At 31.4% G+C, this 24,213-nt stretch overlaps 1 protein-coding gene across 2 annotated transcripts; it reads right to left on the bottom strand.

The window, feature by feature from the left end:
* Positions 1-18,598: 18,598 nt before the first annotated feature.
* Positions 18,599-22,439, bottom strand: LOC112783377 (probable protein phosphatase 2C 59). 2 transcript variants are annotated; one of them, XM_025826309.3, is made up of 9 exons: positions 21,953-22,439; positions 21,529-21,693; positions 20,898-21,025; positions 20,657-20,755; positions 20,405-20,563; positions 20,208-20,294; positions 20,035-20,126; positions 19,519-19,593; positions 18,599-19,084 (listed from the first exon to the last, which is right to left on the bottom strand). In XM_025826309.3, exons 2-9 carry the CDS (start codon positions 21,609-21,611, stop codon positions 18,890-18,892), a joined length of 918 nt encoding a protein of 305 aa, XP_025682094.1. In that variant the 5' UTR covers positions 21,612-21,693; positions 21,953-22,439; the 3' UTR covers positions 18,599-18,889. The 2 variants fall into 2 exon arrangements, with proteins under 2 accessions (XP_025682094.1, XP_072085411.1); XM_072229310.1 differs by having other exon boundaries at positions 22,106-22,430.
* Positions 22,440-24,213: the final 1,774 nt, after the last annotated feature.

The following is a 24,213-nucleotide window of genomic DNA, read 5'->3' as shown; positions in this document are numbered from 1 at the left end:
CACTTGAGTTATTAGAGTGTATACACTTCCGGTGAGGGTTCGATGTTCGATTCTTTGTTCCTGGCTTTCACGAGCTTTCTTCTTGCACGTCTACTTGTACTTTATTTTGGAATTTGAATTAGTGGAATTCAGTTCATATTTGTTCTTGAAAGATTTACTTTTAACCAAGTAGGTAGAAGCATTTTGCATTAAGTTGCATTCATATAGATAGGTTGCATTTAACAAGTCCTACCATCCCTCTTCACACTTTTAGTTCTCTTGAGTTTAGCATGAGGACATGCTAATGTTTAAGTGTGGGGAGATTAATAAATCACTATTTTATGGTTTATTTTGTATTGAATTGAGTGGATTTTATCCGTTATTCTCACACTTATGCATATAATTCGCATGTTTTACATTTTCCTTCCTAATTTTGTGCTATGATTGAAAACATGCTTCTTTGGCCTTAAATTCGCTAATTTTAATCTTCTCTTATTACCATTCGATGTCGTGATATGTTTGTTAAGTGTTTTCAGGTTTTATAGGGCAGAAATGGCTTAGAGGATAGAAAGGAAGCATGCAAAAATGGAAGGGACACAAGAAATTAAGGATTTCAGAATCTGGTAGTGACGCACACGCATGGGCGACGCGTACACGTGACCGGTGCAACATACATATGACGGGCATGCGTGGATGACGCGTACGCGTGACCAGGAATTCGTTCAGTGACGCGTACGCATGGCTGACGCGACGCGTGACGAGCGTCACGTGCTGCATTAAATAGAATTCGCTGGCAATTTTTGGGCTGCTTTTGTCCCAGTTTCAGGCTCGAAAATATAGATTAGTGGCTGCAGAGTGAAGCTAGGGGAGGGAAATCATTCACTTCTCATTCATTCACAAATTTAGGTTTTAGATGTAAGTTTTCTAGAGAGAGAGAGAGAGGCTCTTTCTTCTCTCTAGGTTTTAGGATTTTTAGTCTTGTTCCTTCTCAAATTCAAATTTCTACTTTACTTTAATTTAATTTCTCTTCTACTTTTATTTGTTCTAGTAATTTGGTTTATCTATTTCTCTCGTTGATTTCTTTATGTTGCCAATTTAGTTTATGAATTCTTCTTGTTTCCTTTAATCCATATTAATGCAATTTATGTTTCCATGTTCATGATTGCTTTCTTTATTTTGTTGTTATTGTTTCCTCTTGCAATTGTTAGTCTTAGATTTTGCTATGTCTTATTAGTTTTCTATGTTTTTATTTTATACCTTCCAAGTGTTTGATAAAATGATTGGTTGGATTTTAAATTAGATTTTTATGTTCTTGACTTGGATTGATTAATTAGAGACTCTTGAGTTATCAAAAGTCTTTTGTTGATTGGTGATTGAAGATTTTCGGTTAGTTTGAACTTCACCAAAGCTAGTCTCTCACTATGAGTTGACTAGGACTTGTGAACTCAAGTTAATTGTATGCACTTGACCTTCCTCCATTGGTTAGAGGTTAACTAAGTGAAGGCAATTCACATTTACCATCACAATTGATGATGATAATAAGGATAGGACTTCTAGTTCTCAATCCTTGCTAAGAGCTTTCTTAATTATTAGTTTATTTTTTTCGCAATCTATATTTTCTTGTTCCTCATTTCAAAAACCAAAAAATATACAATCTCATAACCAATAATAAGCATACTTCCCTCAATTCTTTGAGAGACGACCCGAGGTTTAAATACTTTGGTTAATTTTATTGGATTTGCGTAAGTGACAAACAATTTAAACATTGACCGAGAATAATTTATTAGTTTAGAACTATACTTGCAACGCGATATTTTTGTAAAAATCTATACCGACATTTTTTCTCCGTCAACCAGCAAGTTAAGAGAGACACAGAAGTGTAGAAAAGATGTGGAATGAAATGCCACAAGTTATTAGAAAAGTGGTAGAAGAGACTTTTAGAGCGACTAGAGGTATTAAGGCAACCGAGCAAGAGATATAGAATCGTCGTGGTGGACGCAATTCGAGATGTAGACGGATTAGGCCGGGTTTAATTTGATTCGGACTCCACTCAAATATTTGACTACAACTATTTTAAAAATTTGAAGCCGGCTTAAAATTAACTCAAAAACAATAGGGTTAAACTAGACCAATCTAATTAATATATACAATTTTATAAATTTTATATAGTAAATTAATGGTATAATTATTCTATTAGTTTTTATAAGTTTATTAAATTTGTAATTAGATTTTTATACATTTTTCTTTTAATTGGGTCTCTATACTACTTTTAATTTTATAATTAGGCCCTTTCTATATCAAAAATGTTAAAATTAATGAAATATTTCTCTAAAAAAATATGTGGTCAAAGATCTAATTATGTTCTTAATTGTGGACACATTCAATTTTTAGAAAAATATTCCGTTGATTCTAACATTTTTTAAATTGACAGTGACTTAAGTACAAAATTAAAAATAATGTAAAGACCTAATTGAAATTAAAAAAAGTATAGAAATTTAACTATAAATTTAGTGAAATTATAGAGACCAATAAAGTATATTAAACCTAAATTAATAAAATCTTATATTCAAAGATTAAATTTAATAAATATTATACTAAAATAAATTATTTTAAAGTAAAAATAACATGATTTTTGGATAGGAATATTGGATCAGGCCTACCCAAAGCATGACTCAAAAATTCACACCGGGTAAAAATTACAAATCCAAGCACGACAAAATTTATTTTGGATCCTGCCATCCTGGTCAGACTTACTTGAACACTACGATGCAAGTGTACAATAAAAGATAAAAATAAAGGATAAATCTTTTAAATAGTAGTCTTTTATGTAGGGATGCACACGGATCATATCCAATATCTGTAATTTTTAAGTTTAGATTCGATCCGATCCGATCTGCATATTTGTGAATCGGATCGGATTTTAGATATATCTGCAAAACATATAAATAATTTAAAAGCTTATTTTAATTAAAAAAAGATCAATAAAATACTATCTTTCTACTCTTTTAAACATATTTACTCTTAAATATTATTAAACATATTTTTCTTAAATAATAAAAATAAAATAATACACATATATGATAATTATTAGTTGAAATAAAATATAAAAATAATATTTACTTATTTATTTATTTATTTTTGTGGATCCGCACAGATATGCGGATATTTACATAAAATCCGCAATCCGATGCTATTAGTGTGCGGATCAGATCCGATAGTCTTGCGGATCAGATCGATATCCACAATTTTCGGATCGGATTCGAATAAATACCGTGAATATGCAGATCGAATCCGATCCATGAACCACCCTATTTTTATGTCGTAAGATGAAGAACTGAAAGAAATATAAAACGACTAAGATGAGGCCAAAAGTAGGGGTAAGGGAAGTAAAAGCAAGAGTTGATAGGAATTTTTATTAGTCTTTTAGTATGAAAAAAGGAAAAAGATGCATTTACAAAAATAATAAAGTCGTGAAGAAAAAAGGCCAGAGGATTTTATAAAATTAAGTACATTAAAGACAAAAATGGTAAAATTTTGTATATGCAGTAATCTAATTATAAATTGTCTATATATATATTTTTGATGCACTTCTTTGGTCGGTACTCATAAAAGGAGTAGTTTTACTAAAAAAAAAAATCTTAAACAAATAATTTGGGTTTGGAATCGTCAAAAACTCACTTTGCAGAAAAACTAATAAGCTACATAAAAATATAAAATAATAAATATCTAATTTATTGATTTGGAAGAGGCGTTTGACAAAGAATTAAAATAGGTATTTTAAAAGATTTTAAAAAAGAAAAGAGTAAGTACAAATATTCATAAAATTAAAAACATATATTATAGATTACAATTAGTGTGAGAACCCAATGCGGAATATGAGAGAAAGAATTAAAGAATAAATTACTATTTGTACCTATGAAAGATGATAACGCTGACATATATACCTATGATAAATCGAAATTGATTTTGTACCCACAAAAAATACTCTCCGTGTGACAAAACCCTGTTTTGGTTATGTACTTGTTTCGTTACTATCCGGACCTATGTGGCACCCAAAGATCCTCATGCACTCCTGCCAAAGATCTGAAGGACTTACCGCACTCAATCCCCCCCCCCTTCTTCTCCTCTTCTTCTTCTTTCACCACTGCCTCTTCCACCAACTCAACCAAAGACTCCAACAACTCTATCGTCCATAAGAAGCTTTAGAAGCTCTCACAAAACGTTTCTAAAGCCATTGCGTCACTCAAAAACACTATCAACATTCAAGACTCCAATACTACAAGGAATCCACTTTTTTCTTCTTCTTCTTCTACAAATTCTTCAATGATTGAAGGGTCACGGAACGTTGTATGGGGCTGTGTTGTTTGAAACCTGACTCAGCTATATCCTGGAAGCCAGTTATCAGAGAAGCTCATGTCCAATATTTAGAAGCACTATGATTCACTGCCACTGAGGTTTGAATTGGAATTCAATGCTAAAGTTTCAATCTTTTTACGAATTCTGAAAATCCTATTTTTTTATCTGAATCATACCCCTTATGTCTGCATTTTTCACAACTTAAAAACTTTAAGTGAAGTAAAATAAGAAATGAGAGTTTTTCAATATTTTTCTTCCTTAATATTTTACACTTTCTTTTTCTAGATTTTGTTTATTTCAATGTTATAAACTCTCAACTTTTTTTTTATTTCCTTCTTCTAGAGTCTGAGAACTTCAAGTGACTAAAAATAAAAGGATGATTTTAATATTTAGTTTTTTTTAGGAGGAGGAAGGGGAGGTATTGCTCGATTTAATGTTACTATGTTAAAACCTTCAGAATTTCACTTTTTCAGAATGTGAGAATATAAAGTAATCAAAGATGAATTTTTCTGCCTTCATTACACTTTATCTTTTGTTGATGATTTATTTTGTTGTTTTCATAGCTATGCACAAGCTGATTTTGCTATAAAGGATGTGTTTCTTCACATCAAGCTGATGGAACAAACATCAGTCAGTGACTACCCTGCTATCCTGATTCAAGAGGAGAGTGATGATGATGGTGGTGGTGGTGGTAATGTTGTTAAAGAGTATGTGTTGAAGTTCACTTTTGCTTGCAATTTTTCGATCTAGGTAGATATGGTTTAGATAGGGTTTTGGAGGGGTTGGGGTACCACATAAGTTCGAATAATAACGAAGCAAGTGGATATTCGTGGGTATAAAATTAGTTTCGATTTATCATAGGTACATATGTCATCGTTTTCATCTTTCTTAAGTACAAATGGTAGTTTATTTTTTTTATTATTATATGATTACACCAAGGATCGGCTCAAATTCTATGTCCATACCTTTCCAAAAGTATTTCCTAAACATATTTGATAATAGATACTATAGTACATACTTTTTGTTGATGATATCGTTCTCCAAAAACTAGCAAAAAATCTAAATTAAAAGTTAAAATTTATAAAGGCAAATTTTAGAGGTATATAATTTGCACGTGAGTCACACTAAACATTTAAGGATAAAATTTATCACATTGTCATTAGACTAATTATACTGTATAAAAAGGAGTGTTGGACAACTTATGGTGAACATGAACTTACGTCTAGTGTGGCCAAAATGAGGGGTTCAGTGATGAGCAATCATGCAAGTATTGACTGAAAAAGCAATGAGGATACGAAAGGGAAACTTGCTTGAAGAAATGATAGAATATTATTGTTTGGAAAGGTTTGAATTTGTGATGAGAAAATTAGTGGAACATTCCGTGTGAATGGTGGATTTGATGAATGCTAAACGAGTGATTAATGAGACAAAAGAAAACCCAAACAGACTTGGAAACTCTCTTCTGTGCATGCTAGCGTTTCCATTGAGCCAACAATACCTTTATCATATATAATGCTAATAATAATATAAGAAAATTTTTAAATGTACTTATGGGTTATTCGTTTTTTGGTCGATTTTGATAAATAGTGTCAAAATAAATTTGTATTAAGATTTTAAGTATCAAGGAGTAAATACATTTTTTTTTAGTCACAAAAAAAAATATAATTTTTTTTATAAAAAGAGTGAGCTCGATTTAAAAATAACTTAATTATGATGTGAAAGCAATATATATCAAAATTACTAGTGGCAGACTTATAAAAAATAACATAAAAGAATAAATAATTAAATCAAGAAGACAATAAAAATATAAAATATTGATCAAAGCAAAATAATAACAAAATTCAAAGAAGATAAAAAAAATCAAATAAACAAAAAGAAAGCAAATTAAAAGTCGACTTTTAAGAATTACATGCATTTACACTCTATTTTTCTGTGGCGTTGCTGGACTGAAAATTTTTGAGTTTACATGATGATCTAGTATTGTTAGTTGAAGTCTCCAAATTCTTATGAGTATATTATCCCCAAACTTCCTCTTTTTTTCAACCAAAACCTTGCCTTAACCATGAAAAATCTTGTTTCTTAAGTTTAATTTTGACACCTACATTTATTTTGGTCTTCAAGTCTATGTTTTCTTCAGTTTGCTCCTTAAATTTAACACTTATATTCTTTATTCATCCTAAACATTGAATAGCAAGTCTTGATGTTTAAGAAAAAGAAATAACTATCTTTTGATATCAACTATGTTTGTACTATCTTTCTTTAACTTCATCTTACCTGTATTTTCTTCTGTAGTCGAAATTGTTGACAATCGATAAATTCTTATGTCAAAGAAAATTTATTTTCTGTGCCAACAACCTGAAACATTGATGTAGTCGAAATTGTTGACAATCGATAAATTCTTATGTCAAAGAAAATTTATTTTCTGTGCCAACAACCTGGAACATTGATATTTCAATAATTTTAATTGTTGATTTTAATTAATATATATTATATATTTTTTATAATTAAGATCATCAACGATTAAAATTACTAAAACACACACCAGTATTTTAGATATACTTAAAATTCTTCCAATAATATATATAGCATAAAAGTCTTGGTGTTGTAGCAATGTTTTGAATATATTAATTATTAAAGATTATCATCTTCTTGTTTTTGTTTTTCTTTTTTCAATATCCAAAAGTTATTAATAGCTAATAATTATATATATATATACAATAAAATTTATATATCATTTATTTAAATTTAAATGTCGTGAAATATTATGTTTATTTTTTAATAATATTATATTTATTTAATTTATGATTTAAATTTAATTTTATTATAATTCTACATATTTATTTAATTAATTATTTATTATTGAATTTAACGGTTCAATCAGACATCATTAATAATCTGTCGATTAGACTAATAACTCAATAATTTTACTGAATTGATTATCAATTAGGTTTTGATAATATAGTTTGATTCATGTAATTGACCTAACTTTTAGAATAATACTTTATTGTTGACTTATTGTTATTACTTTCATAAATTATTTTTGTTGATTTTAAAAAATCTATTATTTATTTCAAGAATGGATTTCTTTTAAAATTTTGGTTGAAAATTAGGTAATGTTTGCAAGAGATGAGACACAAACAAAGACTAAGATATTGAGACTAAAATAAATTCCAGTATTAAAGTATACAAAACTGAGTTATGTCTCAATATCTTGTTTGATTTGAGATAAAAATAGAGACTAAAATATTTAAAATTACTAAAATGTCCTTGTTAATTAAAAAATAAAAAACCTTAAACCCACTCACCCAGCCCTTCCCCCCTCCCTCCCCCCTCCCCCTCTCTCTCTCTCCGGACGTTCGCTTTTTCTCACTCGTTCTGCCGTCACCGCCAAGTTTTGCGGTCACTCTCGCTCGCTCTGCTGTCACTGTCGAGCTCTTCCGTCACTCTCACTCGTTCTTCCGTCACCGTCGAACTCTTTTGTCACTGTCGCCTTGACTGTCTGCGAGGTAGAATTGAGAGGGAAGAAGTTGTGCAATGAGTGAGATGGCTCTGACGGCATAGCTGAGTGAATTAGCGCACTGCCTTTTTTTGCTGAATTGGTTCTCCAAATGGTCGTCGCCATTTTCAAGCTTCGAATTTCTCTCTGGAACAGCAATCCCTTCTTGTAGTGTTTATCAATGGCTGGATGGACTTATACAGCCCTAGTTAAACCCCTTCATTCTTTCTTTTTTTTTTTTTTTAGCTTCCTTCCGTTATTGTTGAATCTAATTGATGAGATTGTTGTTATTGCTGTCGGCATTGTTGTTGTTGATGGCGGAGTTGTGGTGGCAGAGTGAAAAGTGGGGTTGTGTTAGATGGTGAAGTGAGGGGTGAGGTGAATGATAAATTTGGAATATAAAATTTTGAACGAGGGTATCTAAACAAAAAAAAGTTATTAAAGTTTCATCTCTATTTCTAAAAATTGTTGTCTCCTGTATTTTTATTTTTTTGAGGTACTAAAATGTTGAAATTTTAAAGACGAAAACTGAAATTTTAGTATCAATTTCTGAAACAACAAACATGATATTGAGTTTAAATCTCCAATCTTCATTTTAGTACCTCAAATCATACGCTATCTTAACTATGTGTATATTTTTTTCGCCTACTATATCAAATGCATCATGTGGCCAAGTTATATATATATTTGCCTTTGTAAACCACGCTAAAATGGCAGATTAGTCAATGAAACTTTGTTTCGAACTAGAATTACATGTAATTCGAATCAATGTGATTCGAATTACTAACACACGCAGACACACTATAATTCGAATCAACATGATTCGAATTATACCAACAGTAATTCGAATCACACTCACACACGCTGCACATAGTAATTCGAATTGGCCAAATTCAAATTATTCATTATTTAATTCTGCCCATTCTTTTATTAAAAAATTAATAATTGATTAAAAAATTAATAATTTAAAAATTAAAAAAATATATATATTATTTCATGCATTAAAAAAAAGCTAACAAAATATTTAATTATGAGACTTCTTTAAAATATTAATGAGTTATCAATTCGAATTTCATACAATACTCTTTTGCCCATTTTTAATAGCTCATGAATATTTTTTTAATAAAATTTTTTAATAAATTTATTTAAATTATACCACAAAAAAATATTTTATTTTATACAAAATAATTTTAAAAAATGGCTTAAAAGATGTTAGGAGTACTATAAAAATTTATAATGTCCTAATGACTTAGGACATTAAAGAAATACTCTACATAATCAATAATAATTTAAAAGTTAAAATAAATATAGTTATAACCAGTATTTACCTAAATTACTAGAATATTACAAACTTTTATAGTACTCCTAACATTTTTGAAGCCATTTTTTTAAAAAATTATTTTGCATAGAATAAAGGGCATTTTAAACCATTTTAAGCCATTTTAAGCTATTTTCTATGCAAAATAATTTTAAAAAATGGCTTCAAAAATGTTAGGAGTACTATAAAAGTTTGTAATATTCTAGTAATTTAGGTAAATACTGGTTATAACTATATTTTTTCATTTCTAAATTATTATTGACTATGTAGAGTATTTCTTTAATGTCTTAAGTCATTAGGACATTACAAAGTTTTATAGTACTCTTAACATCTTTTAAGCCATTTTTTTAAATTATTTCATATAGAATAAAATATTTTTTTGTGGTATAATTTAAATAAATTTATTAAAAAAAATTTCATAAGCTATTAAAAATGGGCAAAAGAGTATTGTATGAAATTCGAATTGATAGCTCATTAATATTTTAAAATAATTTCGTAATTAAATATTTTGTTAACTTTTTTTTAATGCATAAAATAAAATATATATTTTTTAATTTTTAAAATATTAATTTTTTTAATAAAAGAAGGGACAGAATTAAATAATGAGTAATTCAAATCTGCCCAATTCGAATTATTATGTGCAACGTGTGTGAGTGTAAAATCACCTTGATTCGAATTACTATCAGGTTGATTCGAATAATAGTGTGTCTGCGTGTATACATTGGTGGATTCATGAATCAATTTTTCATTTGACTTATTTGTATAAAATTCTGTTCTTCTTAACTTATTATAGTGTTTTACCCACACTTTTATCTTCCTTCATATTAACTCGAGAATTAGTGACTTGGGTTAATTAATACCTCTTTAGCTCTCCTCTTCACTTGATGTTTTTCTTTTTTTTTTTTTTTGGTCAAGCCTCTTCACTTGATGTTATGTCTTGGTAGGGATATCCTAACTGACAAAAAAACAAAGAGGTGATAGAAGCTAAGGTCTAAAGAGAAAAAAAAAAGAGTCAAGAGTAGTTTAATGAAACTTTTCAAAAGAAATGTCTTCTACGGGTGTCAAACGCCCTGATCTAGCCTGTTTAGGTTGGCTCGTTTACACTCATGGGTTAAATGGTTCTATTTTTTTTTGGGTTTATATTGGGACTCTATGGCCCAAAAGGCAAAACAAAAAACTAATAATTTACAATGACTCGGGCACGATGGCCCCTCTGGTATCATCATCAATGATCAATCTCTCCATAGCAGGGGGATTGTCGATGAAATGGAACCTGAGTGGCATTTCGTACCCTTCCTTGCCAGTCCGCAGCGCAATTTCCCTCCACTGAATAAATAAAAATATGGATTAATAGTGAAATTAGTTTTTAAAAAAATATAATATTATTTTTTAAATTTATTTTTAAAAAATTTTATTAATTAAATTAATTATTTAAAAATTACAAATTAATTATATTTATCTTTTAATAATTTTATTAATAATATACATAATACCTAACATATTTAATTAAAGATTCATCAAATATATTTATGAAAAAAATCTATTAATTTAGTTGTTAAGTTATATTAGAAATATAATTTATGTAATTAAAAAAAAGTGACTAAATTAATAAATTTTTATAAATATATCTAATTAGTAATTAGACATGTCAAATATTATGTATGTTGTCAGTTAACGTTTTATATCATCAATTGTTGATAAAAATTGTTACTGGGTCACTTAAAGATAAATATGATTAATTTATAATATTTGAACAACTAATTTGATTGAAAAAATCTTTTAGTAACGAATTTAAAAAATACTCAATCTTTTAAAGATTAATTTGACTATTAACCTCTAGATAATTAGATATATATAGGACTTCCAAAATAGAGGTTCAACCCATTTAAACAACTATTTGACAATTAAGTCCAACTAAGTTGGCCCAAAGCTAACAAAAATCACACTCAGCATGTACACATGCGTGCTTCATTAATGCAAACATATCATTCTTCTTCTTTTTCACGTTCGTTTTTCTTTTTCGCGTTCTTCCTCCTTTTTCTTTGCGTGTTTTTTCTTCATCGTCGTTCTTTTATTGCTGTTGTTGTTACTGCATTTTTTCTTTTCCTCTTTTTCTTTCTAGTAATTTTGCAGCATTGATTTTTCTTTTTTTTTTTTTTTATTTTGTTCCTCCTAAGAGAATGAAACAACAAGAATTATGAGAAAATAAAATAAGAAGAAAAAGAAGATGAAGAAAAAGAAGGAGAAGAAGAAGAAGCAGTAGAAGATGAAGAGGAGGAAGAGAAAGAGTTTTGAATTATGCAAAACTTATCAGAATAAAAATTTATCGAATTTCTTTAACAATAACACATAAATTCCTTAGTTTTTACACATAAATTTTGCTACAAAAGCACAAAAATGTCTTCTTTAATGCTGCATTTGTTTTTCTTTTTTTTTTCTTATTTTTTTTTAGTTGAATGAATGTAAGTTCATCTTCTTAGTAATTTTGTAACATTATGTATTTTTTTTTCTTTATTTGATTTTTTTTGTTTTTATTTTTGTTAATAGAGTAAAATAAGAAGAAACTTGAGAAGGTAAAACAAGAAGGAAAAGATAAATAAGAAAAAAAAGATGATGATGAGGAAAAAGAAGAAGAAGAAGCAGCAGAAGATGAAGATGAGGAAGAGGAAGAGTTTTGAATTATGCAAAACTTATCAGAATAAAATACACCGAAATTTCTTAACAATAACACATAAATTTCTTAGTTTTTATGCCGAAATTTTGTTACAAATGTACAAAAATATTTTCTTTAATGCTGTATTTTTTCTTTTTTTTTCTTATTTCTTTTTTTTTTTTTAGTTGAATAAATGTAGGTTCATCTTCTTCCTAATAATTTTGCAACATTATGTATTTCTTCTTCTTTTTTGTTTATTTTTTATTTCTATTCTATTTAAGAGAGTAAAATAAGAAGAAACTTGAGATGGTAAAACAAAAAAGAAAAGATGAATAAGAAAAAAAAAGAAGAGGATGATGACGATGAAAAAGAAGAAGAAGAAGAAGCAGTAGAAGATGGAAAGTAGGAAGATGAAGGGTTCTAAATTATGTAGAATTTATCAGAATAAAAATACACCAAAATTTCTTATTAATAACACATAACTTTTTTAGTTTTTACACCGAAATTTTGTTACAAATGCACAAAAATATTTTCTTTAATGCTGTATTTTTTCTTCTTTTTTTCTTCTTTTTTTAGTTGAATGAATGTAGGTTCATCCTATTCCTAATAATTTTTCAGCATTATGTGTTTCTTCGTCTTCTTTATTTGATTTTTTTTATTCTTGTTAAGAGAGTAAAACAAAATGAATATTGAAAAGGTAAAACAAGAAGAAAAAGATGAATAAAAAAAAAGATGATGATGATGATGATAAAAAAGAAGAAGAAGAAGAAGAGGGAGAAGATGAAAAGTCAGGAGATGAAGAGGGAGAAGATGAAGAGTTTTGAATTATACAAAACTTATCAAAATACAAATATACTGAAATTTTTTAACAATAATACATAAATGTTTTAGTTTGTACACCAAAATTTTGTTACAAAAGTATAAAAATTTCTTTTTTTAATACATGATGATGATGATGATGATGAGAAAAAAGAAAAAGAAGGAGATCGAAAAAATTCAAATGAGAAAAGAAAAAGGAGAAGAAAATACAAGTGGTGGCAGTAACGATGATGATAATAAAAGAGAAATATGAGAAAAAGAGAGGAAATAAAGAAGACGATGACGAAGAGAATAACACAGAGAAGAAAGAGAAGGCAACATATATATATATATATATATATATATATATATATATATATATATATATATATATATATTCGTGTGATAAGTCAAAAATTTGTTAAAAGTAGTGGCGCATGAAAATAAATTAAATTATAATAACTTAGTTGGACTTGATTGATTAAATGGCTTAGATGTTAAGTTTTATTGTTAAACAAAATTTTTCGGACTAAATGGACGAACTTGTTCACTCTTTTGTAATTAAAAAAAAAATCAATTTTTAGATGAAAATATCAACTTTGGAAGAATTTTGTTCGTTTTAATAGATCATTAAATTAAAACTTCAAATGGAGCTTTGGTGGATATGGCGAGTAAGGAATAATGACATCTTTAATCCCCATGAAACTTGGCCTCCGAAAAAAGTGATTTGTCTGGCATTAACTTTAGAAAAGGAGCTTAGAAATATTTTTGAATTACAAGGTATATCCCTTCCCTCTACTCTAAATGGTTTTTGGAATCCCCCATCTATTGGTACTTTTAAAATTAATTGTGATGCTAGTTATTTTGGTTCGGGTGATAGTGTTGGTTTTGCTTGTGTTATTAGAGATTGTAATGGGAGCTGGCAAAGGGGGTGTTTGGGAATGATTGAGAGTAATAGTATTCTTCAAGAAGAATTGTTTGCTATTTGGAGATGATATCTCTTAGCTTGGGATGTGGGTCAACGAGATGTTATTTGTGAAACGGATTGTGTGGAAACATTTAATCATGTTACTCAAGATGATTTTGGGTTTATTGATCCAATGGTGCTCAAAATAAGAGATATCATGCATTAGAATTGGCGGGTTGACTTTCGTTTGATTATGAGAGATGCAAATACGGTGGCAGATACTATGGCAAAGATGGCGATGAAGTTACAACTTTTGCATGTGGAGCTTATTTCACCTTGGGAGGAGTTTAAGAATAATCTTGAACGGGACTGTCCCTCTATTTAGGCAGTTCCTTGTTTTGTTTGTTTTGTTTTTCTTTATTTAATTTATTTCGGTCACCAAAGAAAAAATTAAAACTTCAAATATTTTGATTGAATTAAAATATTTTTAAAATCATTTAAAAAATATCATGGGGAAAAGTGTAAACTAACCAATCATATCAACTGGACCCATTTATTTTGCAAGTCAGTCTATTTTGATGAATATACTTTTACAGGAAAAAGCCCAGTTATTTAAAATAAACAAATCAATCCACAAACAACTCATTTTAAGATCCCTATTATTTTCTGAGTGGCGTTCAGAATACCGAGGAACAAATTCAAGTCTCCCAAATAGTGTTGAAGAACTCACTTATACCAGTTGATGACCTCATTTTTGTAAAATCAAGAGGCCTATACAGGATTTGTTAAGCTTGTCTCACTAGTTAGTTTTCTATGTAGTTCTTTGTATGAATTCTGCAATTTGAAGTTGCAAACTCGTGCTACAGTTCAGTAGTATCGTGTATTATGTAGAAGTTACATTAAGCAGCCACCAACGCGTGACCAAATTTCATTCTTTTTTTTCATTTTGTTTTGATAAATCAATTAATAGAATAAAATTAAAAAATACTAAAAAATCATCAGAATTTATTATTTTTAAACATCAACCTAATTTTTTTTAATTTAATAATTCAACAATATATTTTAACTTTATTTTTAAACAATAACTTATTAATAATTAAATACAATCAGAATACTTTTAAACATTCATAACTTATTAATAACTAAATACATAAATTCTAATGATCCTCCTAAAATTTTTTATGAAAATAATAAGCAAGTAAGCAACCTCTGATCCCCAGTTTCATGTTCGCTCTTCCGGTTCTGCCCTTCTCCAGGGTTCAGTTGACGTGGCTTCGTTTAGACCACAAGCAGTATTTCAATCAACTTATGAATGGCTACTATTTTTTTTTTTTGAATTAAAAAATACTCAACACAACAAATTGGAACAAAGAGATTCATGAGTACAAGTAAATCTGAAAAACAAACATTACTAACTGCAAGAGTGATATCAATTCCTCGTCATCTTCGTCATTGCCATCAACAACCAAAGGGAGCATCACCAAGCCTTCATCAGAGAGCGTAAATGACTTGTTGATGATTTCCACCACTCCTAAGCCATGATTATCAAAAATTCGATCATTCCTTTCTAGCCAAATTGTCCAAATTATAGCAAAAAAATTCAACCAACCACCTCTTTCTCTCTTTCTTTCTCTGTGCAGCATGCGTCCAACTCTCAAAGTGTTGTTTCAGTGTACCCGGCATGGTCCATGACCTTTCAAGGGCGAAAAGTCATGCGCTCCACACCTGTCAAGTGAGCTCACATCCAATAAACAAATGAAAAACAGACTCAACAGACTTACAGCATAACACACACATATTATCAAGCTGACCAATAACACCTATTCTGAATAGTCTTTCTTTAGTATTCACCCTCTTAATCAACACAAACCAAGTAAACAGTTCGACCCTTTGCGGGACGAAACCCTTCCAAACAGCACTAGTAAAGCTATAGCTAGTTATTTCTTCCAGGATGACCACTTGCTGCATCACCTTTACAAAGGAGTTAGTGAAAAAAGTACCAGTTCTATTAAATTTCCAAATGATCCTATCCTCTCTCTCAGTTGTTAGCTTCACTGACAGTAAGATCTCATGGAGTTGGTTCAAGAGTTTCAGTTCCCATTGAAATAGCTGCCTCCTCCACTGGAAGCTCCATATCCACTCTAGCCCATCCCAAAATCCGCAATCCCCTATAACAGATCCTTTCAGGGTTGAGACCGAGAACAGTCTTGGAAACATATCCTTCAAAACCCCACCAGGTAGCCAGACATCTTCCCAAAAGCGGGTTGTTCTGCCATTCTCTATGTCCATTGAGAGTCCTCTGATAATCTTTTCCCTTATTTGTGGTTCCCTTATTTGAAGCTGGCAAATATCCCTCCAAGGACCCCCTCTTGAAGGCACAGACTAACCCCGCAGCATCTCAGATGGATTCATGCTATGACAAGAACACACTACTTTCTTTCATAAGGGGCAGTCCTCTTTCGAAAACCGCCACCACTATTTAAACAGAAGGGCTGTATTCCGAAGCACTGTATCTCCCACTTCCAATCCACCCGCCTTTTTAGGAGCCATCACCACCTCCCATCTTACTAGTGGCAAACCGGTTCTCCCGTCCTTTGTACTCCACAAGAACCGTCGTTGTAAGGCGATCAACTTCTCCGCTACTGCCTTTGACAACTTGTACAAGCTTAGATAGTATATAGGCAGGCTGTTCAGAACAGATTTAATGAGAACTAGCGAGTAAACTACCATTTGTACCCACGAAAGTTGAAAACGCTGACATATCTACCCATAGAAAAAAGAAATTACCATTTGTACCCATAAAAAATTGTTTTTACAGGCAAAATTATCCAAACCCTAAAAAATTATCTAAAATCTCTAAATTACCCTTCTCTCCACACTATCATCTCCTTCCTCCCTCCTCTCTCTCTCAATGTTCACAGCCACCCAATCCCACCATCAACCACAAACCACCGTCTCACCCTCGTCATCCTCCCTCCTCTCTCTCTCAATGTTCACAGCCACCCAATCCCAGCATCAACCACAAACCACCGTCTCACCCTCCTCATCATCGTTCACCCTTCTCCGCTAGCAACGTCGCGGACCTCCGCCAGCCCAGGAGCACCGCGCCAACTTCTCCTCACCACCATCACCATCGGCCTCAAACCAAAGCCTACCGCGTCAGAGACCCTTGTCAGTGACCACCCCTCCTTCTCTCCTTCCCTGTCTTGGTCTTGCCGACTAGAGGACCTTCGCACCCACCCCGCCCCTGCTTCGCCGCCGCTAGCAACTCTAGAGCCGCAGTGCCCCCTTCTTCTTTTTTCACCGCCGATCACCCTCACCTACCGAGGCTACCTTCTCCTCATCACCGAACCAGTGCCCCTGACGGGCCACCGCGCTAGCCGCCGCCACCGCGGTCCCCTTTGCGAACCAAAATCGCGGTGAGCTCTTTCTCTCTCTTTCTGTCTCTTTCACCATTTTTCTTTTCTCCCATAAAAAGTGAATCCAAATACATGAGATTTCTGTGTTTGATTGTTCAGATTTGATCCTCTCTCCTCACTCTCTTCTCACCTTGGATCTGTGTTCTTTTTTGCCCTATTTCTATTAGCTTTCTCCATGACACCCTTTTCAATGTTTTGTTCCCTCAAACAGCTTCAGATTCAGCTGAAACCAAGATCCAATTTTGACTCTCACCCATCGTCATCCATTTCAAATTCCTCTCTGGGTTGATTTTGATTCCTCCAAAGGTAAAGATTATGGTGATGAAGAAGTGGCAATGAGGTGGTTTGTGGCAGAGAAATGGAGGTTAAATCGGAGAGTGTTCATGTGATGCGAAGAGAGAGATGGGGGATGATGGTAGCAGTGGTAATGATAAGGGTATTTTGGAATTTTCAGATAATTTTTTAGTGTTTGGGTATTTTTGTTGTGCGAAACTCATGTTTTATGGGTACAAATGGTAATTTCTTTTTTCTATGGGTAGATATGTCAGCGTTTTCAACTTTCGTAGGTACAAATGGTAGTTTACTCAGAACTAGCTTACCCGCTTTATTAAGGGTCTTGACTTTCCATAGACTCGGCTTTTCTTCCACCTTATCAATCACTGGTTTCCATGTCTTCACTAACCTCGGATTCGCTTCTAAGGATATGCCAAGATATCGAACAGGGAGGGAGACCTCCTTAACCCCGCAAACGACACATCTTCCGCGCCCAATGTTGTTTACAATTAACCGGAATGAAATTGAACTTCTCAAAATTAATGCTCAACCTAGACATCAGCTCGAAACAGCATAAAAGACGCTTGTAATTCCGTACGGTCTCTTCCTCCAGAGGGTAGAATAGTATAATGTCGTCCGCAAACTGTAAGTTCAATAATTCAATGTGATCTCGTCCAACTAAAAGCGGAGATATGCACCCATTCCTCACCGCCTCCCCAATCATCCTATAAAGAACATCAACAACGAGTACAAATAGAAAGGAACAAAGGATCTCCTTATCGCAAACCCCTTTCCATTTTGAAAGGCTTAGTTAGGGCTCCATTAATAAGAACTAACATAGACCCAAAACAAACACACTCCATTTTGAAAGGCTTAGTTGGATGACTACTATCATCGTGGTAATTACTAATTCAATCCCGCTACATTACCAACAATATTTTTGCCAACTCTTATTTATAATTGTATTTAATGAAAGTGTTTTTATGAATGTGTCTAATAAAAACATCTTTTTTATTACCGTGTCTAATAAAAATATTTTTATAAATGTATTTTCTACATATATCTCTTTGTACATGTGTTTAAAATATAATAATTAATTATTATTGATAATAAGTTAGTAAATAATCTATTAATACCCTATACTTTTTCTTACTAATTACAGTGACACTATAATTTTAATATTTAAAAATATTACAAAAATCAAAATTATATTTTTTTTGGCTGCATTTTTACCATATTTCTCACTTCTATTCTTCACATAAAAATATCGTCAGATATTACAAAATCGTTCAGAGTTATATACAGCCACCAACCACAGCATGCAACTCTTAATTTTTCAAAAAAAAAAAAACACTTGTACAGTTAATTAAGTAGTCAGAAGGAGAGGTAACAAAAAAAAAAAAAAAATGAAAAGATCTGTTTTTCCCATATAATATAATATTACATTTTTGTAACAAGCCATCGCTAACACTAAGAAAATAAATGGACTAAAAGAACCATGGTTACATTACATGCATAAATTGCAATTAGCACTACATTCCATGGTCACTCTTTTCTTTTAACTAGCTACATATAGTAAGAGAGACTGAGACAGAGAGAAGCATAAGGAATTTGAAGCTGTTTCCTATTCTTGCATGGTACACTGATACAGGGTGACATATATTTCATATATGCATGATAGAGAGGGAGCTTACAGAGACGGGGTAACAGAATTGGCAGAGGTGGTGGTATCATTAGAAGAGGCAGAAGCACCACCTTGGTCCATCAAGAAACGAACAACAACACAAGTGATATTGTCAGCACTTCCTCTCTGAATTGCTTCTTTCAACAATTTCTTTGCTGCCTCCTCTGCATCCTCTATTGGTTTCACCATAGCCACAGCTTCCTGAACAAACAAAACAAGAATGTAATAAGACTTTTGATGCATTTGAGTTCACTTATTTTTGCAACCAATGTTCCTTGTTTCTTTATATTTGTCACTATGAAAACTTGGTATTCCAGTTTTATCTAAATACACTGGTCTAGTTACACGAAGGGGAGCCTTGGAGCAACGATTGAGTTTTTCTCCGTGTCACCTCAAGGTTACGTGTTTAAGCATTAGAATCGATCACTGATGTAATTATTATTACACCCTTTGCATATGGCTCTTTCCTAGATCCTGCATTAATGCGGGATGTTTCACATTGGTGTAGTTATGTATTAAAGTTTCAGTGACATTAACATGAACAGAAAAAGCATTTCGTTAGTTGTTAACTTGCTATGAGAGAAATGAGCTATTCTTATCAAAGAGAAGCGAAAGAGATAGTGATCATTGCAAACCTCATTTGAGACAACATCCCATAGGCCATCACTTGCCAATATAAGAAACTCGAGCGAGCTGTCGACCTTTTCTTCCTGCAAGATCATTAAGTCCATTTCAACCAAAATAAAGATTATTATTCAGAATTCACAATATCTCTTTTCCCTTAGATACATTACCAACGTACCCATGATTGATTATTTGTTAGTAGCATACTAATCTCAGAGAAAACCCTAAATCTTAAACACTAAAGAAAACAAAGTTGTGTCACCCCACACACAATGTGCAAACAATAAAAACTTTATGCATACTTATAGTCATGGAAGTCTGACACGTTGCTTTCGACAAATAAATTCACACACTCAGTAATGGTGAAAAGTATATAGATGCTACACATGCTAGTAATATCTATCTTCAACTCACTTTTAAAAGAAATTGAAACGCGAATGAGACTAACAGAACTATAAAGGAAATTAAAGATAGATTGGCCAAATGAACTATCCAATAATGGATCACTGAGTACATCGGACCCAAACCTTGATTTCTGGATCAGCAACAACATACTGCTTCAGGAGCCTATCTCCAAATGCACGAGAAACGGCGAGAACACCACCAACTCTCCAAGTTCCTGTAAATATGACATTAAGTAACATTAGTGAGAAATGATATGAAATATTTTAAAGTAAATTAAGAAAAGTAACTATAATACCAGCCCACATAACAAAGCCCCCTGCATCTTCAATCCTTTGTCTCTCATCAGTTTGGTCTGGCTTGTGATCTCGAGAAACAGCAATGGCTAGTGGAAACCACAATTATAATGGAATTATTAAGTATCACGCATCAATTTTATAAGTTTGATTATTAAGTAATCCAGTGCATGTAAGAAATACAATATAGAAGCCTTACCATTACCACCCCTGCATATAACAGCTCTGGAGTCCCCAACATTTGCAACAAGCAAACGGTCACCAACTAGAATTGCAGTAGAAGCAGTTGAACCAGCATCTCTGTTATGAGTATTTTCGGATTTCAGAAATTCTGAGTCGGTATGGTTGTACGCATCAGCTGCGAAAAAGAGAAGTTTGGGGCGAAGAAATCATGGTTAATCTCAGGATTTTAGCAAACACAGAACATCAGACATCATGATGGATAGGATACCTATCGCAGATTTAGTGTCGGATATGAATTTTGGATGACTGATCAAATTACTAAACAGGTTTTTCTTGACATACTCAGCAGCACGAACACCACCATGACCTGAAGAAAAGAGTTATAAACAATAAACTTGCTGCTACTTACTTTCATGTGTTTGAGTTTATAAAGTATAGAACCAATCATTGATTATATAAAGCCAATGTTAGGTTCTGAGGTACAACCAGAAGAAGGATGAAAAATATACCATCAAAAACTCCGAAAAGGCCAACGATTTCACCATCCACACCATCAACTCTTGTTTCATAAAAGTCTTCCATTGAAGACCTCTTTCCGGCGCAGCTAGCATATCCATAACTGAATTTGCCATTATGACTGTAGACACCAACCATACCAAATCATGTCACAAATCACAATCATCTCATGCATCCTTGTTATTCACCATCTTTTTAAAGGCAATTACAAACTCTAACATTTCCTTTCATGTCAATGAAATTGAAGCTTTACTAATGAATGAATACACATGGATCATATATAATATTAATAATAATAAGAATAGTATTAAACACAAAATCTGATTAATTTGTTAAGCAAGAATACACATCCTCAGGCCCAGCTGAGAACAGACATGACAAAATATTCAAGTTAACAGAAAGGCAATCTTTATAATTTAGCCAATAAAGATCAATAACAAAGAATACAAATCAATATTTTGGGGAAGAACATATAAGATGGATATTTTGTGGCAAATGAACACATTATAATCCCAATAAACATGCTTCATGAGTATTAAAAAAAAAAAAACAAAAAAGAGAGATATATTTGACCATATGATAAATCTGTAGAAAGATAGATATGCAAATGAGAAAGAAGTTAACCTGAGACCACCTCCACTGGCAGGTGCATCATCTGCAGCATGAACTTGGCTTGAAGAGGACACACCTGAATTGAGATACCCCATATTGCAACTTGAATATTCAGGGAACCCAAATAGGAGGAGTAGGAGAATATGAAGAAATAATAACCCTATTGAGTATTCTTTCCTGCAAATTGTTCCAAGTGATCATAATTCATAAAAACATTAGTGAGGTCATTTTGAGAACCAGCACAAAGGGAACACACACTTCATTCAATTACTTTAAATTTTAAAGAGAGTTGACAAAATTTTGCAACAACATAAAAAGCTAAAAGCTTTGTACATAGATCTTGTTGATGGTTGCAAAGCACAAAGATAATGTGATCCAAGGTTGGAAAAGATTAGAATTCGGAAGAAATTGCTGAAGAAAGAGAATGAATGAATACCTTAGGAAGGGAAGAGAAGAGAAGGAAGAGAAATGTCATGACAAAGAGAGAGAAAGTGGTTTTCTGTTTGATTTTAGCTCAAACAAACCCATTGTCTTGTTGTTCAACAATTGAGACATTCAAACATAGTATATCATAATCATATAAATCAACCTTATTATTGATCTTCTTCAAAGTTGGTTGCACATTTTTTTCCAAAGATTAGAAAATAAAAATCTTGGGGTTAACGGGTATCAAACCAAGAATGAAAAGTCTGTTGGAAATAGAAAATGAATTGACTATATATGTTAATTAAGGATTGATTAATTAAAATAATAATAATATGGTTTTGGTGATGGATTGATTTGGAGGTGAAAGGGCGTTTAGGTGAATAATGAAAAGATAGTGATGAGAAATAATATGATAAAAATAGTTGGGGGCGTTGCGTTGCATACGCGTCAGCGGAAGAAGGGCGAAGGCTTTCGGTGGGGACCGAGTCAATGACAAAATACCACTATTTCCGATAAATAAGTTTCCTAATCATACGCCACTGATGACACGTGTCATCTATGTGCTTTGCATGCACAATACCTCTTACCCTCATCTTTATCGCAATGCCCATCTTACGAAAATAAATTCTTTCAATTTCCTTTCTAATTAAAGGAGTAAAATATAATTTTTTATTTTTTAATATTTTTGTTTTCATATTTTTCCTTAATTTTAATTATGAAATTAATAATAAAAATCACATTTTATATTTTTAAGTGAAAGAAATTTAAGAGAATCGATTTCTCAATTTTACTTACACTAATATTGCTTTACACGAATTAAGTTGAGTTGATTTAATAGTTAATTTAATAGTTTATTTAAATAAATATTGAGAGTTCGAATTTCATCTTATGCATTCAGTTATTCATTACCCAATGATAAACTCTTAAAATAAACATGAAAATATAATGAGAAATCAAATATTGCCTTACACCGTAAAATTGACTTTTTATACTCTATAAATTTATTAATTTAACTGTTAAATTATATCTTATTATTTTAATAGTCAAGTCTATTAAATGCTCAACAAATTCACTTTTTATATCCTATAAATATTATTAATTCAACTATTATCATATGAATAATTCTCGATGTACAAGCGTTTTACCTATATAAGTAATATAAGTCTATATATTTTATTTTATGTCAGATCACTCAGATGTGCCTCTTCTAGTACCTCGATTTCATGCACCTCTTAGTTTAATAGATTTTTTAATCAATACACGTATGTTCTCTTCGTGCCGTTATTTTTCTCTTTAATTTTTTCGTTAGTAGTTTATAATTTTATAGATGAATAATGTTTCATCGTTGATGGTTTGAATTGAATGTAATGTAAAAATTCTGCATTGAAGAAAATATTTTTCTGTATTTACAGTAAATTTGGGTATAACACGAAGATATTTGGGTGTATTATTTAAAATTTTTTTATGTATATGTGCTGATAAATTCTGCATAATTCAAACCTCTTCTTATCCCTCCTCTTCATCTTCTGCTGTTTCTTTTTCCCTTTTTCATCATCATCATCATCATTTTTTTTCTTATTTTATCTTCTCAAGTTTCTTCTTGTTTTACTCTTTTAACAAGAATAAAAACAAAAAAATCAAACAAAGAAGAAAAAGAAACACATAATAGTACAAAATTACTTGGAAGAGAATGGACTTACATTTGCTCAACTAAAAGAAAGAAAGAAATAAGAAAAAAAAGAAGAAAAAATGCAACATTATATTTTTCTGTATTTGCAGTAAATGTGAGTATAACACAAAGATATTTGAGTGTAGCACGAAAATATTTGCGTGTATTTTTTTTTCCATCATTATCACCATCTTCTTCTTCTTTTTTTCTTATTCCTCTTTTTCTGTTTGTTTTACCTTCTCAAAATTCTTCTTGTTTTATTCTCTCACCAACACTACCTCCTCCTCCTCCTCCTCCTTTTCTTTCTCATTATTTTTTCATTGGAATTTATTCTCCTCCTTCCTTTTCCTCCTTCTCCTCCATCATTAGTTATCTCGTTGTTGAAGATAATGAATAATTCAAGTTCAGATTGTCAATTGAATCAAAACGAAATTGATTATTTTGAATCTAATCAAATGGCTAAGGTGTGGTTCGATTCTAGTTAATATTTTCGACTTTTCGTTAGTAGTTTATGATTCTGTATGTGAATATTGTTGTTTTTGTTTGTGAAAATTGTTGTTCGTCGTTGATGGTTTGAATTGAATGTAATGTAAAAGTTCTAC

This window comes from Arachis hypogaea, chromosome 20 (assembly GCF_003086295.3).
Source record: "Arachis hypogaea cultivar Tifrunner chromosome 20, arahy.Tifrunner.gnm2.J5K5, whole genome shotgun sequence".
Taxonomy (NCBI): domain Eukaryota; kingdom Viridiplantae; phylum Streptophyta; class Magnoliopsida; order Fabales; family Fabaceae; genus Arachis; species Arachis hypogaea.
The sequence above is the reverse complement of the archived record's forward strand: the minus strand, read 5'-3'. Positions and strand labels throughout refer to the sequence as shown.

Bases quoted from the DNA above. Each gene is read 5' to 3' on its own strand.
- LOC112783377 (XM_025826309.3), bottom strand. From the start codon at position 21,611: ATGGGGTATCTCAATTCAGGTGTGTCCTCTTCAAGCCAAGTTCATGCT. The intron at 20,756-20,897 runs GTATATTTTTCA...TCTTTTCTTCAG, and splicing joins CCTTTTCGGAGTTTTTGATG to GTCATGGTGGTGTTCGTGCT. The intron at 20,295-20,404 runs GTAAGGCTTCTA...GGTTTCCACTAG, and splicing joins TATATGCAGGGGTGGTAATG to CCATTGCTGTTTCTCGAGAT.